Source organism: Parasteatoda tepidariorum, chromosome 2 (genome assembly GCF_043381705.1).
Source record: "Parasteatoda tepidariorum isolate YZ-2023 chromosome 2, CAS_Ptep_4.0, whole genome shotgun sequence".
NCBI classification, from domain to species: Eukaryota; Metazoa; Arthropoda; class Arachnida; order Araneae; family Theridiidae; genus Parasteatoda; species Parasteatoda tepidariorum.
In genome coordinates, this window is record NC_092205.1 from 66537051 (window position 1) to 66552287 (window position 15237).

Here is a 15237-nt window from a genome sequence, read left to right on the forward strand (position 1 = left end):
ATAGGGATTGTTTAATATGGATTGTTGTTGAAGTTGTCGAGTAGTGATTGTTTAAAAACCAAAAATACTAGAAGTAATTTTTTTCTATTTATATTGGTTAGTATTAATTATATATTCGATGCAGTTTGATCATGAAATGATCAAACTGCATGATTCCAGTTTCGGTTATGAAATTATTTTAATTTAGTATGCATCCGATAAAAAAATATTAACTTTATCAATTTATATTTTATTCTTATATTTAATTTTATCTTAACTCTGAGAGAAAAGCAACGGTAAATCACAATTTATAAAAATATATTTAATTGCCCTGGACTTTTTTCTTCGAAACGCCTTTGAGTCAGAAGTATGACTTTGAGAACTGGCAGTATAAATTAACGGTCAACTCTAGAGAACTTAACGGTCATCACTCTTTCTGAAGTTGGTTACAGATACTTGGTTTTTTCTTTTCTTTTTCTTCTAAGAAAACAGCTAGCTGTATTTCTTTGAGTGTAAACAATGCTCAAATAATAATGCACAAATAGATTTTTTCAGATCTGAATTATTTTTACTGTACATATTTAGCTCATACTAAGTTGTAATTTAGAGTAAAGTAAGTTATCGCCGTATTTATCTAGCTATAATATTAGGTCACTAACTTATCATGTATCTTATAAATAAGTGAATAAATAATAGATGTGGCATATGTCTCCTAAATTCGATACTATTCATTTTAGGGTAGATATAATCCTTCTAATTTACAGAACTGGCAACTTAACTGATCATAAATTAAAAGAGAAACAAACTCAATATTTTAAATTTTAAATAAAAGTATACCGATTACAGAATTTTCAAATTTGTGATTTTAATTTTATTCTATTACTTGTTCATAAATTTAATTGTGGAATTTTAGGAATAAATTTTTTTGTATATAAAACTTATATCATTAATTATTTTTTAAAAGTTTTTCAGTAGCTCTGTGTAGCTCAAACGCCTTTTAATTCGATAATTTTACTTTTGACAATGTAGAGATGATATATTAAACAAGTAAGCATGTGTCTCGAGCATATTAAGATATATATATAAATATATATATAAAATAAAAAAGAGTCATGCTTGGATACCAATAAGAAACGCTCCCGCAATTCTATGTTACCGATAAACTGTTACCAAATACATCGCCTAAGGTTAATTGGAACGTTTTCACGGCTGCTAACTGCAATGAATTGTGCTAAAGCAATATCCAAAGGTTATCATGAGAGTTTCTCTGGGATTTTCTCCGAAAAAAAAGTGAAAATATCTGTAATTACTTTTAGTGGAAAATATTATATCGGATGAATTTCTTTCTTTTCATAAGTATTTCCGAACATCAATTGGATGCTTAGTTTGGTTTGATAACTTTTCTGATTGATTTTATTAAAAAAAGAAACGCTTGACACAGAAAAAAAGTGTTATTAATAGTTCTTAAATTAATTACGACGCTATGGATTGGAAACTGCTTGATAGTTAAATATAATACAATAGTTACAGATATGTTAAATGCGTAGGATTGGGTGAGATTTATTTCTCACTGATAATAAACTTTTAATTAGTAATGCATTATAATAATTGCAATGTATCGTAAGTAAACATGAAAAATTTTTAAAACATAAAACAGACATGGTAGCCCAATAATAAGAGAGTGGGGTTCGATCCTCGTCTCCACTATGACCCACTCAGTACATGAGATATCCGTGCTTGTAAAATCAATGGAATCGAAAGTCTTGTGATCGGTCACTGAGAAGTACCATTGGTTCAAGCATATGTAGAGAATGTCCTTCTTTTTTAGGTTTATGTCAAAATGGTTTAAGTTGTCTCAAGAATGGTGCTGCCATCTATTCAGGAGGTTTTGAGCAAAGACGTACTTTCACCCTTGCGGTGTTATCTCGTCAAACGAAAGGTGCACCTTCCTACTCAATTCGAAAAAAAAAGGTAATGACAGGTGTGCTTCGCTTGCCCAAGTGTCGTAAGAAACAACAACCAAACATAAAGCATCAATAAAACATAAGGCATTTTTATAAATATAAAACATATTAATAAAAGAGTAAAGAGAAAATTTCAAAGTTACTTTTGCCCTTTCAAAGTATTCACTTACAAATTTTTACTAAAGTATTCATATTCTGATTAAGCATGAGTTTGATTGTGCAGTGCGCAGAAAAATAAGAAAAAAATAGNAAAAGAAACTCTTGACACAGAAAAAAAGTGTTATTAATAGTTCTTAAATTAATTACGACGCTATGGATTGAAAACTGCTTGATAGTTAAATATAATACAATAGTTACAGATATGTTAAATGCGTATGATTGGGTGAGATTTATTTCTCACTGATAATAAACTTTTAATTAGTAATGCATTATGATAATTGCAATGCATCATAAGTAAACAGGAAACATTTTTAAAACATAAAACAGACATGGTAGCCCAATAATTAGAGAGTGGGTTCGATCCTCGACACCGCTAAGACCCACTCAGTACATGAGATATACGTGCTTGTAAAATCAATGGAATCGAAAGTCTTGTGATAGGTCACTGAGAAGTACCATGAGTTCAAGCATGTGTAGAGAACTTTCTTCGTTTTTAGGTTTATGCTGAAGTTGTTTAAGTTGTCTCACGAATGGTGATGCCATCTGTCCGGGAAGATTTGGGCAAAGACGTACTTTCACCCTTGCGGTGCTATCTCGTCAAATGAAAGGTGCACCTTCCTACTCAATTCGAAAAAAAAGGTAATAACAGGTGTGTTTCGCTTGCCCAAGTGTCGTAAGAAACAACAACCAAACATAAAGCATCAATAAAACATAAGGCATTTTTATAAATATAAAACATATTAATAAAAGAGTAAAGAGAAAATTTCAAAGTTACTTTTGCCCTTTCAAAGTATTCACTTACAAATTTTTACTAAAGTATTCATATTCTGATTAAGCATGAGTTTGATTGTGCAGTGCGCAGAAAAATAAGAAAAAAATAGTCCAACCTAAATATTTTTTGATGTAATGATCGGATTTGAGCGTTCTTAGACTCAAACTTTATGGTTCAAGTTGGTTAGCTCAAATATACTAATTAATAAGTACATACGATATTTTAAGTTAAAAAATCAGACTCAAAAACGTACTTTTTCTGAATAAACATATCTTTTTCAATGGATTCAAATTTCTGATTCCCAAAATAATGGGGCAAGCCGTCAATCGTGGAGATATGATCCCAGTAGTTTGGTCAGAAGAGCGCTTCATAGTTTGGACCCCCTTAATATTAATTTCACTTTTTGCGCACTTTTTAAGTGAATTTCAAAAATTTTACACTCAATTATTAAATTACTTTTTCCAAACTAACTCAATGCGAAAGATGACTTTTAGTGAATATTTATTATTTTTATAAATTTATTTAAGAATAGTCGAAAAAATTTGAATAATAAAGTGTACAACTTCTGACATTATTTTAAAGTACGTAATTCTACATGACAAAATACAACTTTAAGCAAAATCGGTTGAATAATTCTTGGAAAACCGAATTTTAAGCGTCGTAATTTTTTTTAATTAAATTTCACAGGAATTATTCAAAAGATTTTGCTCAAATTTTGTATTTATCCATGTAAAATTATATTCTCTAAAATGATGCAAACAATTTTATACCTCAAAATTCTAAATTTTTCTGACCATTCTTAAATAAAATTAAATAATAAATATTTACTAAAAGTTATTTTCTTGAATGGAATTATGTTTGGATAAACGATTTTTAAGAAGTGTAAAAACGAATGTAAAAAATTGAAGTGTAAAAAATACGAAAATACGAAGTGCAAAATATTTTCAATTCGCTTTAAAAGTTCCCGAGATACAGCAAAATTCGCAAGAAGTAAAACTAACAATATGGGGTCCAAACTTTAGAGCACTGCCCTGAACAAATTATTGGGACTACCTATTACAGATTGCGGCTACTCTCTCTATTTTGTGGAAGTCAGAAAGCTGAATCAGTCAAAAAAGAGGAATGTTTATTCAGAAAAAGTGCGTTTTTGTGTCTGATTTCGCAACTTAAAATATCGTTTGCACTTATTAATTAGCATATTTGAGTTCACCACCTCAAGCACTAAGATTGAGTCCTAAAACGCGAAAATCCAATCATTAGATTAAAAGTTATTCAGGGTGGACTGTTTTTTTAGCACTGTACATCAATGTTGCCAATCTAAGATAACTCACAAAAGAAATTTGACCATAAAATAAAAAAAAGCTATTCACTCTAACCCCAGGTAAATACTAATTCCCTCTAATTTACGAGATGTACATAATTTTTTTAATATCTTATTTTTTGAAACTCTCTCTATGTTAACTATATGCGCTTATCATAATTGTGATCCTAATAATGTATTGATTTAAAAAAAATATGAAATGAGATTATATTTCATCATGTATAACTTTTCATTATTCACTTTACGTTTATGTGTACATGAGAATGATATTAATCGAATAGAAAAATTTCACAGCAGTTGTTACATACACAAGATAATTTTCTCTGTTATCAAATCTAATTAATGAATATAATTTGAACAACATCTTCATTTTATTTAAGGAACTTCATTTGATAAAAATAATATTTCCATTAAAAACTGTATAAATAATTACTAAAGATTAATGGAATAACAAAGATTATGAGAATGAATTTTGAATATCAAACTTCTAAATACTACCAGTTGCTTTTGCATATTTCTAAGCGAAGCCGTGCCACCTGCAATGGCAGACAGGTACACATAGATAAGTTATAGAATCCTCGAATCATAAAAGCTTTACGAGTGAGTACATATTCAAAAAATAAACTATATTAAAAACTATTTTATTGAAATATTTTTTAAACTATTATATAGAAGTAAAACCGATTGGAATTTAGAATTTTAAATCAACTATAATACAATGAGTAATACCATTTTCCACTTAATTATTTATATATAGAAATTTATATGATATTTCTAAGCATTGATGTATCAGTTATACAGATAATGAGCTTACACTTTAAAAATTTCTATGTACAGTGTGCGAACGGAAAAAATTGACAATTCTGAATAACCTTTGATCTAATAATCGGATCTTCACATTCTAGCTCTAAATATTAATGATTCGAGGGGGTAGCTTCAAATATGTTAATTAATTAGTACAGACGATATTTTAAGTTACAAAATCATACACAAAAACGTTCTTTCGCTGAATAAATACAACTTTGTTTCAATGGATTTGGAGTTTTGATCCCTTAAATATAGGGGGGTTGCTTCAATTTGAGAAATATGGTCCCAATAGTATGATAAGCAGAGCACTCCAAAGTTTTGACCCCTTAATATTAACTTTACTTTTTTCGTACTTCTTCATGTCTCGAGAAGTTCAAGCGAGTTGAAAAAATTTGGCAAACAATTTAAAAATTCGTTTATCCGAAAATATCTCCGTGAAAAAAATACATTTTAGTAAATATTTATTATTTTTTAATAAATTTATTTACTAATAGTCGATAAAATTTTCGAATAGTAAGGTATACAATTACTTACATCATTTCAAAGTACGTAAATTTATATGGCAAAATACAAAATTTGCGTCAAATTTGTTGAATAGTTCCTGAGATATCAAATTTTGAAAAAGACGTACATATAAAACTCGATCTTCTCAGAAACCTTTCGACCGATTTCACCCAAATATTGTATTTTGCCTCGCAAAATCATATACTTTAAAATGATGTAAAAATTGTATAGCTTGCAATTTAAAAATTTTCGACTGTTATTAAGCAAAATAATTAAAAATAAATAAGTATTTATTTAATATGTATTTTTCGCATGAAATTATTTCAGGAAGAACCAATTTTAAAATTGGGTGCAAAAATTCTTCCATCCACATCTAAAAGTTTTGAGAAATAGCGAAATACTCGAAAAGTAAAATTAAAATTAAACATACAGAACTTCGCCCGAACTAGTAGGACCATATTTCCTAGATTATAATTAGATTATTATTATATTATTATATTCCTAGATTAGATTATTATTATATTTTTATATTCCTAGATTAGATTATTATTATATTTCCTACTTATAATTCGTGGGTCAGAAATCCGAATCCATCGAAAAAATTGTATGTTTATTCAGAAAAAGTATGTTTTTGTGTGTGATTTTGAAACTTAAAATTTCGTATGTGCTACATAATTAACATGTTTGAAATCACCCCTCAAACTGGATTGAGTGCTGGAACGTAACGATCCGATCATTAGATAAAAAGTTATTCATAGTGGTCCGTTTTTTCAGGTGGAGGGGCATTGTACTATTTCTCCGATGCTGAACATTCCAAAAAAATGTGTAAGGATATGATGGCAAAACTTTTACACCACTCTGGTGCAAAACATTTGCCATAATTGTTAGTGTTGGGTTCTAATTTTTTTGTACGGTGTACAGAAAGTTACAAATACTCCTTTATCAGAAATTAATTTACATGGAAATGTTGCGGGCGTATAAATTAAGAGAGATTTTGTCTCGCTAAATAATACGAAGTCAATATTACATTCTAAATGTTAAAGCGACAATTTATTTCTTACTGACATTTTAATCGAAGTGTTTCCATATTAATAAATTAATGATTTCCATTAATGCAACTAACTGCATTTCAAAAATCATTTGATTAAGCATCACCTGGAAATTTTAAATTAAGATATAATTTTTAATGATACATATTTACTTGATTAAATCTATCTCAATATTTCAACTTATCTGATTTAAATATATTGTCAAACATGTTTCCTCAAGATAAGCACTCTATGTGTTTCATAGCATTTAACATTTAAAATGAATGCCTTTGGGATTAAAAGTACTTTAAATGTCTTCATTAGAACTGTTTTGAGCTATTTGCATCGGAATTTCTAATTAGGCTTGTCAAATAAATATTTTATTCTATCTTTCTGAACGAAAATGCGTAGAATGATAAAAACATAATTTTTATTTCAAACTTCCCATTGAATTTATTAGATTTTTTTTACCAAGGAATAAAAAATTAATAAATGTGTTTTTATCAGGAAATGAATTATGTCAAGCAACATATAAAGGACATTTTTAAATTTTTTTGAAAATAACTAAATGAAAAGCTAAAATCTCGATATAATTTTCGTCATCTAAAACCTTTCCACGATTTTAAAACCGTATTTTTCTCTCATTCATATAACTAATTAGTTAATTAAATGTTAGTTGGTTTCGATATCTAAGTTCAATTTTATTTTATTTTATAACCGTCGTTGAACAGCCGATCCAAATTTTGGATTTACGACTACTAATATTTATTAATTCTCGTAAATGTAATTAAAACACAACTTCAGTATATTTTCAAAAAGAACAACATCTACCTTTATTTACAAACGACTACTAACTAAAGTGTTGCCATGCAAAGACAACTAAGTCCTTTTACTTAATCTCGTTACTAGGTTAATTACAGGCGTGCAACATCCTCCCCGCCCTGGTCAACCTCCAGGGGGATGACCATCTGCATGGGTCGGGAAATTGTCCCTCCATTTACACGCAGTATGCATGTACGGGCTTTGTTGTCACGGCCCAAGATTACTGACTCGACGTGTGCTTTCCTCCGGATGGGCCGAGGTCTGACGTCCTCCTGCAACAAGACCACATCTCCGACCCGGATTACAGTACCTTTAGATGGGACATGGTGAAATGTTTTCAAGTCCATCAAATACTCCTTCGGCCATCTATCTCCACCAAGCCGCACGTGGGGCGATGAATTTCCATGTCATGTTGTGATGAGCATAAAACTGGTGTATCTTGGAAGAGGATATGATGTTCCACAAGGACCTCAACTCCTTGTCTGCAGCACCGAATGTTGTGGCGTTATCTGTGTACACAGTATGAGGAAGGGAGCGTCGAGATACGAACCGTTGTAGCGCAAGTAAGAAAACATCAGTGCTTAAATTAGACACTACTTCCAAGTGGATGGCTCGAGTTACAGCACACGTAAATATGACTATGTAGGCCTTTGTAACCAATTTTTCGTTTTTAACATAGAGGGGTCCGGCATAGTCAATTCCAGTTGCTTCAAATGGGGTCGACTTTTGAATTCTTTCAGCGGGTAATGGAGCTTCTATCTGTTCACCACGCTTTTGCTTCAGTATCTTGCAAGGAAGGCAAGTGTGTATGACCTTTTTAATGGCTTGTCTTGCTCTTAATATCCACCATTTAGAACGAAGCTGAGAAAGCACAATCCTAACTTCTAGATGGTGCATTTTTAAGTGTGTGTGGCGTATGAGCAGGCTTGCAAAAGGGTGCGAACCTTCCAATAAGATGGGGTGTTTTTCCGATTCAGATAAGTCAGAAAATTGCAGTCGGCCTCCAAGACGTATTATGTTGTTGTCAAAAAGTGGGTTGAGTTTTTCTATTTTTGAGTTCTTGGGAAGTGACTTTGATTTCGACAAGGCTTCATATTCTAAAGGAAAAGATTCCTTCTGAATGGTTTGTATCCAATAGTTGCAAGCTTGATTCAGTTCCGTGGCATTCAATTCACCAACCATCTTTTCTTGTGTTTTGCAGTTGTGAATAAAGCGAAAAATCCAAGATGTCACGCGTAACAATTTAAAGTAAGAGCTGTAGGTTCCAGCATTGATAATTCGCAGAGTAGAGACAGTGTAAAGAGTCTGCACTTTCTTCTTCTTTAATTCTAAGTTGTGAGTGTAGTCTTCATAAGTGTTGTTAGAATCAGGCCAGTTTTCAGGTTTGATCAACCACTTAGGACCATGCCACCAGATGTCTTAGAGTTGATGGTGAAGTACCTCTTGATAATATATCACCAGGATTGTCCTTTCCAGGGCAATGTCTCCATTGGGAAGGATTAGTATGAGAAACAATTTCCGTTACTCGATTGCAAACAAATGTCTTCCATTTATTTGGGTCACTGCGAATCCAACCCAAAACTACTTGGGAATCACTCCACAATATTGCATTGGACATAGGAATATTAGTTTCAGCACAGAAGTATCGCAACAATCGAGCTCCCATCAGAGCCGCTAGCAGTTCCAAGCGGGGCAAGGTGACTTTCTTGATAGGTGCAAGTCTGTTGCGACTACACACTAAATGCACGTTTGCTTGATCACCATGAGAACTAACTGTGTATAAAACTGCTCCATAGGCTCGTTCAGATGCGTCGCAAAACACATGAATAGTAAAGGGAACGTGTGATGAAACGCCTATAAATCGAGGAATTTGAAAGGAGCAAACGTCATCAAGTTCTCCAATAGCAGCATTCCATGAAGTTGCCAAATTAGAGGGCAGTATTTCGTCCCATTTAATTCCTAGAATCCATGTGTCTTGAAACAGAATTTTTCCAAAAATTACAAATGGAGAAAACAGTCCTAAAGGATCGTAGAAGCTAGCAATACAGTGGAGTAGCCATCTCTTTGTAAGTGGTTTGTCTTGAACAGCGCAGAGAGAGGTTTTGAAAGTATTTCCGAGGGTGTCAGTTTCTGTATTCCACTCTATGCCTAAAACTTTAACAGTTGTTTTGAATCCTTCATCTTGATCTCGTAATTGGTTCTGAAGCATTGTTGAGTTTGTAGTCCATTTCTCCATTGGAATTTCAATCAATTGCATCAATTCTTTGACTTCTTTATGCAGTGTGGTGATTTCAGATTCTGTTTCAACACTAGCAACAAAATCGTCCATGTAAAGATGTTTATCGATCATGGGAGCAGCAATCGGGAATTCATTCACGTGCTTTGAAGCCACTTCACGTGTTGCAGCACATAACAAAAAGGGGCTGCATGCTAGTCCGAAAGGTAGACGAGTAAATCTGTAAGTAATTATTTCGTCCGTGAAAGATGGGTTAGTTTTGTCCTGTGCTAGTCTGTACCAGAAAAATCTTGTGGAATCTCTATCTCTTTCGTGTAGGCTTAGTTGTAGAAAGGCCTTTTTTCCGTCACCTGTGATTGCAAATTTGTGCATTCGCAGTCTGAGTAGACAACCAATTGTCTCAGGTAAAAGATTTGGACCGATTTCTAAAGTATCATTCAGTGAGGGCATTCCTGGATCATGTGATGAGATATCGAACACAATCCTCCATTTGGTCTCGTTAAGTTTCACTTTTTTGAAAGCATGATGGGGTAGGTGAAATACAGCGTTTAAATTCGAAGGTTCTAGCTCGTAAACTTCAACGTGTCCTTGCACAATGTACTTTAGCATGCAACTATCGTATTCTTTCTTCATAGCATCATTGTATGCAAGTCGTTTCTGGAGAAACTTCAAACGTTTTTCGGTAGTAGCTATGTTGGTAGACAAAATTGATGTTGTATGCTTCCTAGGCAGAGATAAAACTCTACGATTTCCCTCAGTTTGGTAGGTTTCGTGAAATTCTCTCGTAATTTCATTCTCTCGAACAGTCTTGTTCCGTATTTGAGTGTCTTTGATACCAATACAATCCAACTCCCACAAGCAACGCACTTCGTCGTCCAAACAATCACCAGAAATTTGAACAGAAACATGGTGAACTGATGAATCATGTTTGATGGTTGTGTGTGTTCGTGACCCATTAAGGATCCATCCAAAAATAGAGGGTACTATGGCAAGAGATTCTGTAACTTTAATCGGGGGTTCCGTAGTGACCACATGCCAATAATAATCACCACCAATGAGCAATTCGATGGGTAAGTTGTCGTCTCCTGGAGGGTCTGCAAGTGTTAGTTTTCGGCTTCGAGCAAATCGAACAACGTCCGCAGGGGCAGCAGGGTGTGAGGTATATCTGTTGGAACTTTCGAAAGCTGTTATAGAAACAGAGTTTTTGTTCCATAAACTTGAAAGTGAAAGTTGCACACATCGTCGCATGTTTCGTGAAGTACTGGGAGATTCAAAAACATGTACATTTAGTTGCTCAGTGCTTACAATTGGGAGTTTCAGTTTGTCAATGAGGTTTGCATCGACAAAGCTTGTCTGGCTACCTCCATCCAAAATGCATCGGGTTAACTTCGTAAGACCTGTGGGTCCAGTAACATACACGCGTGCAGTTTGTAAATGGGTAAAGCTAGTTTTAGGTATGTTGATGTGATGAACCTCACTATTTTGGATCGCAGTGTTTAGTGCAGATGAACAAATGGATACGTGGTGTTTCTTCTTGCATTTTGTACAGCGAGCAGTATCTTTTCGAGGGCAATTTGTCATTCTGTGTCCTCTATTAGTACATAAGAAACAACGGTTAGAGCCTTTTAACTTTTGTATGCGAGTGTCATAGTCAGTTATGGTTTCGCATTTCTGAGCCCAATGACCAGAAGATTCACAAAAGGGGCAAAATGGGGTATAATTCTTTTTCTTGTGTACAGAAGTGGACTTATTATTTACGTTAAAGGCAGTAGTTGGAGTAAACGGTTCAATAACGTCACCTTTTATTTTTGACGTAGTTAATGCTCCTTGCACTTCTTGTGATAAGAACTCCATCATTTTCGTAATGTTTCCTTCGGCCAATTTTTCTCTTTGGGCATGAATGATCCACTGTTTACAAATGTCGTCTGGAAACGCTCGTAGTAATTTTGGAGCTAATACACGACCGTAACTGTCAATGTCTTCACCAAGTGCGCGTAAGGCCTGCAATCTTCTATTACATTCAATGTAGGTTTCATTTAAGGCTGTTGCCGATGAGTTGCGTACTGGTGTTAGATTTTCCAGAAAGTCCAAATGTGCTTGGATAATTCTATTTTTGTCCCCATATCTATCCATTAGTAGCTTTTTAGTGGTTTCATATGTGGCAGCAACAATACTGATACCATCAACTAAACGTCTTGGTTCGTCTTGCAAATAACCTCTTAAGAACACATGTTTGTCAATAGTTGAAAGGTTTGGATTGGAGTCTACAGAAGATTGGAATTGTTCCCAAAAACTTTGCCAATTTTCAATTTCACCGCCAAATGGTTCTAATTTAATCGTCGGTAGTTTCACTGTGTACGTTGGGCTAACAGGTGTTATCTGACCAGCAAGTGATGGATTAGTATCCGAATTAGTCGCCAAATTGGCATTTTCAGTGCCCAAATTAAGATTATAGCTAGCGTTAATAGTTGGCGATAGTTCATTTTGGATGTATTTTCGGGCTTTAAAAATTGCGCGCTCAGCACTTTCTGTATAAGTTTCACATTGGGTAATGTCATTTTCATATTCATCATCCGTAAAAAGAACATGGATTTCATTATCAATCGTTTTCATTTCATTTAAAATAGTTGTTAAACGACTTACCGCATATTCCATATCTTCATTCAAAGTATCGTCTGTCATGTTGTCAATCTCAGTTGAGAAACGAGTTATGTTGCTTCGAATAGTTTTTCGTTTCCGCTTCAATTGCGACACTTGTTCTTCTTTCGTCGCCATTTTTCTTTCGTGGAGATCAAAATTCGCAATAGTAATAGTTTCGTTAAAAACTTTTGGCGTCGTTCCAAGTCGCTGATTCGTATGAGTATTTCGGCACCAGATATTAATTCTCGTAAAGAACAACATCTACCTTTATTTACAAACGACTACTAACTAAAGTGTTGCCATGCAGAGACAACTAAGTCCTTTTACTTGATCTCGTTACTAGGTTAATTACAGGCGTGCAACAATATTCAACTCCATGGACTTGTAATTTTGAACTCAATCCAGAAGACAAGGGAACTCCTGGATCAAGTATTGGGATAAAATTTGCCTTCGTGGAGGACTTTCTGATGGAAATAACCCGTGTCTGCGTTACATTGAGAGGAAGACCACGAGAACCTCCCACGGTTTTCTTGACGGCAAAGGGACTCTAACCCATGATCCATCTACCACTGAGGATATTTCACGTCAGCACAGCGGTCTGTGCAAGCCGGATGAGGAATTCATATTGACTGGGATTCGAACCCGGTTCGCCTCATTGGAGGGCGAACGCTCTATCCCCTGAGCCATCGTAGTATCTAAGTTCAATTAGGAGGATTTTCTTAAAGTTCTAAGAGCTTAAGAATATTTAGCAGTTTTTCTTTTTTTTTAGCGTAAACATAGAAACATAAAAGGTTCAAATTTTAACACGTTAACGCCGGGCGTTGCACCTGAAAGCGAGGCGGAAAAGAGAAAATGCTGGTAGAAGAACTATTTCAATATTAGATAATATTCGGGAGGAGTTAATCTATTCTCAACAATAACAATTCACTGTAAGGAAATTTATTACGGCGAAGAAGCAATTCAATATAAAAATTCAATCCGTTAAAAACAATTGGTAGTTATGGATTTTTATTATTCCCGGAAAAAAACTTTAAAAAAATGAAATTTATTTGTTACCAGATTTTATTCCGGTGAGCCGCCCGATGAGACAATCTAGCGAAACCCACAGGTGGGTCACCCCGGCATGAAGGTGTTAAATGACCTAAGTAATACTTTACTTTAAATCCAGTTGGACATCTACTTATTGTTTAATCATGCATGATGGAGAAGTGGTGGTTGAGGGAATAAAGTGCTTGCCTCTCAATAAAAAGGAACCGGGTTTGAATCCCAGCAATGGCTGGTTGATATGCATTCCGCATGTGACTCACACCGACCCCAGTGCTGACGTGAAATATTCTCAGTGGTTAATGGATCAGAGGTAAGAGTCTCCTTACCGTCAGTTGAACCACGGGAGTTTTCCGTGAAGAAATTCATCAAAAAGTTCGCCACGAAGGCGAATTTCTCCCAATATTTGATCCAGAAGTTTCCTTGTCTTCTGGATTTGGTTCAAAATTACAAGGCTACGGAGTACGGCTCGTAAACTCTAAAATTAAATGGCGGTTCAACGACGGTTATAATAAAATAAAATCATGTATAATAATCATGATGACGAATATCAAGACTGCAGAAAATTATGCAATATTATGGATGTGAACGATTCAAAACTTCGCTTATTTATATAATACTGTAATTGTATCCTATAAAAAATATGGTGTATTTTATTTTTATCACTAATCCGATATCTCCAAAATCTAATTAAAAATGCCTTTTTTATTACCTTGTTTAATAAAATCTATTCTAAAAGCAATTTTTAAGACATTTACTTTACATACTAAGCATTTATACTTAAATAGAAAAGTTTATCAATGTAAACAATTAGTTAAATAACAATAAGTAAAAATCCTTCTGTATTTATTTGATTAAGAACTATGATTATTATTTTATGTTATCTCCAGTAAATGTTGAATGCATAATTATGAATCTTTAAGTTAAAGGATATCTTTTTGAATAATGGAATTTTAATGCTTATTCGCAAGCAAAAGAACGAGATTTAATTCGATACCCGTATGAAACGGCATGGATACTTACATAAATTGAAATTAACTATCAATTCGATGTGTGATTTCATAATCGATAACTATATTGGGCGATCATATTGTAACTAATGAATTCTTGTAAGTTAATGAAATATGTGCTTAATGCTTAGCAAGATAAAGGAAAAGAAACTGAGAAAAAAAACAATACTAACAGCTCTAACACGTCATCTTGTTTCTGAACAACCATCTGGCTTTTGAGGTTATAGAGTAGGTGGTTGAGTACCAGCAACCTGCTTCTCCTTTGAGTTAAGAGCATGCGAACGACAAAACTTTGTTTTAAAAGTATTTCAATGAAAAAAATTACTATAAGCGGGAACAGCTTAACTGTGAAAAATGTCTAATTGGAAAATATTTTTTAATAATTTCCATGATTGGAAAAAATAAGTATATAAGGTTTCATTTTCCTATCTGTGATGTCTAACTTCAAACTTCAAATTTAGATACTTAATGCACCTTAATTCTTTATGTATTAATTATTTCGAGGCTCAACCGGGCTTTATATTAATTTAGAGACGTTAAAACTTTCATATTTTCCATCGAAGTATTTCATTTTTCATAATGCAGCTTTTATGAATGAAATCATATTCTAGATAAGATATCAATTTTTTCCTGCTTAATAAGGTGAGTTATTCTAATTTTGTATAATTTTCAACTTTCTTGGAGTTAAATTTTTATAAGCTGGAAGTTTAAAAAAAGCAGCCAATTGTAAGAATAATTATAATCTTAAGGTTGTTAACTGACTGAATTTTTTCTCTTGTGGAAAAAACTTCCAAGCTCATAGTTTTCATTCTTTTTGGAGAAAAAAAATGTATTTTATGTCATCGATGTTTTAAGTCATTATTTTTAACATGAAGGAAAACTTTAGTCCCCGTTAGTAATTGATACTTAACAAGCTGCCTATAAAATAGAAAGTATTAGTCCTCTTAAAAG

The 15237-nt window shown here is 33.3% G+C and overlaps 2 protein-coding genes across 2 annotated transcripts; both read right to left on the minus strand.

The window, feature by feature from the left end:
• Positions 1–7722: 7722 nt before the first annotated feature.
• LOC122270575 (uncharacterized) lies at positions 7723–8538 on the minus strand. Its single transcript, XM_043048411.1, has one exon. It carries the CDS (start codon positions 8536–8538, stop codon positions 7723–7725), a length of 816 nt encoding a protein of 271 aa, XP_042904345.1.
• A 214-nt stretch (positions 8539–8752) lies between these two features.
• On the minus strand, positions 8753–12367 carry LOC110282412 (uncharacterized). Its single transcript, XM_043048410.2, has one exon. The coding sequence runs from the start codon at positions 12365–12367 to the stop codon at positions 8753–8755; it is 3615 nt and encodes a 1204-aa protein (XP_042904344.1).
• Positions 12368–15237: the final 2870 nt, after the last annotated feature.

Bases quoted from the DNA above. Each gene is read 5' to 3' on its own strand.
- LOC110282412 (XM_043048410.2), bottom strand. From the start codon at position 12,367: ATGGCGACGAAAGAAGAACAAGTGTCGCAATTGAAGCGGAAACGAAAA.
- LOC122270575 (XM_043048411.1), bottom strand. From the start codon at position 8,538: ATGGTTGGTGAATTGAATGCCACGGAACTGAATCAAGCTTGCAACTAT.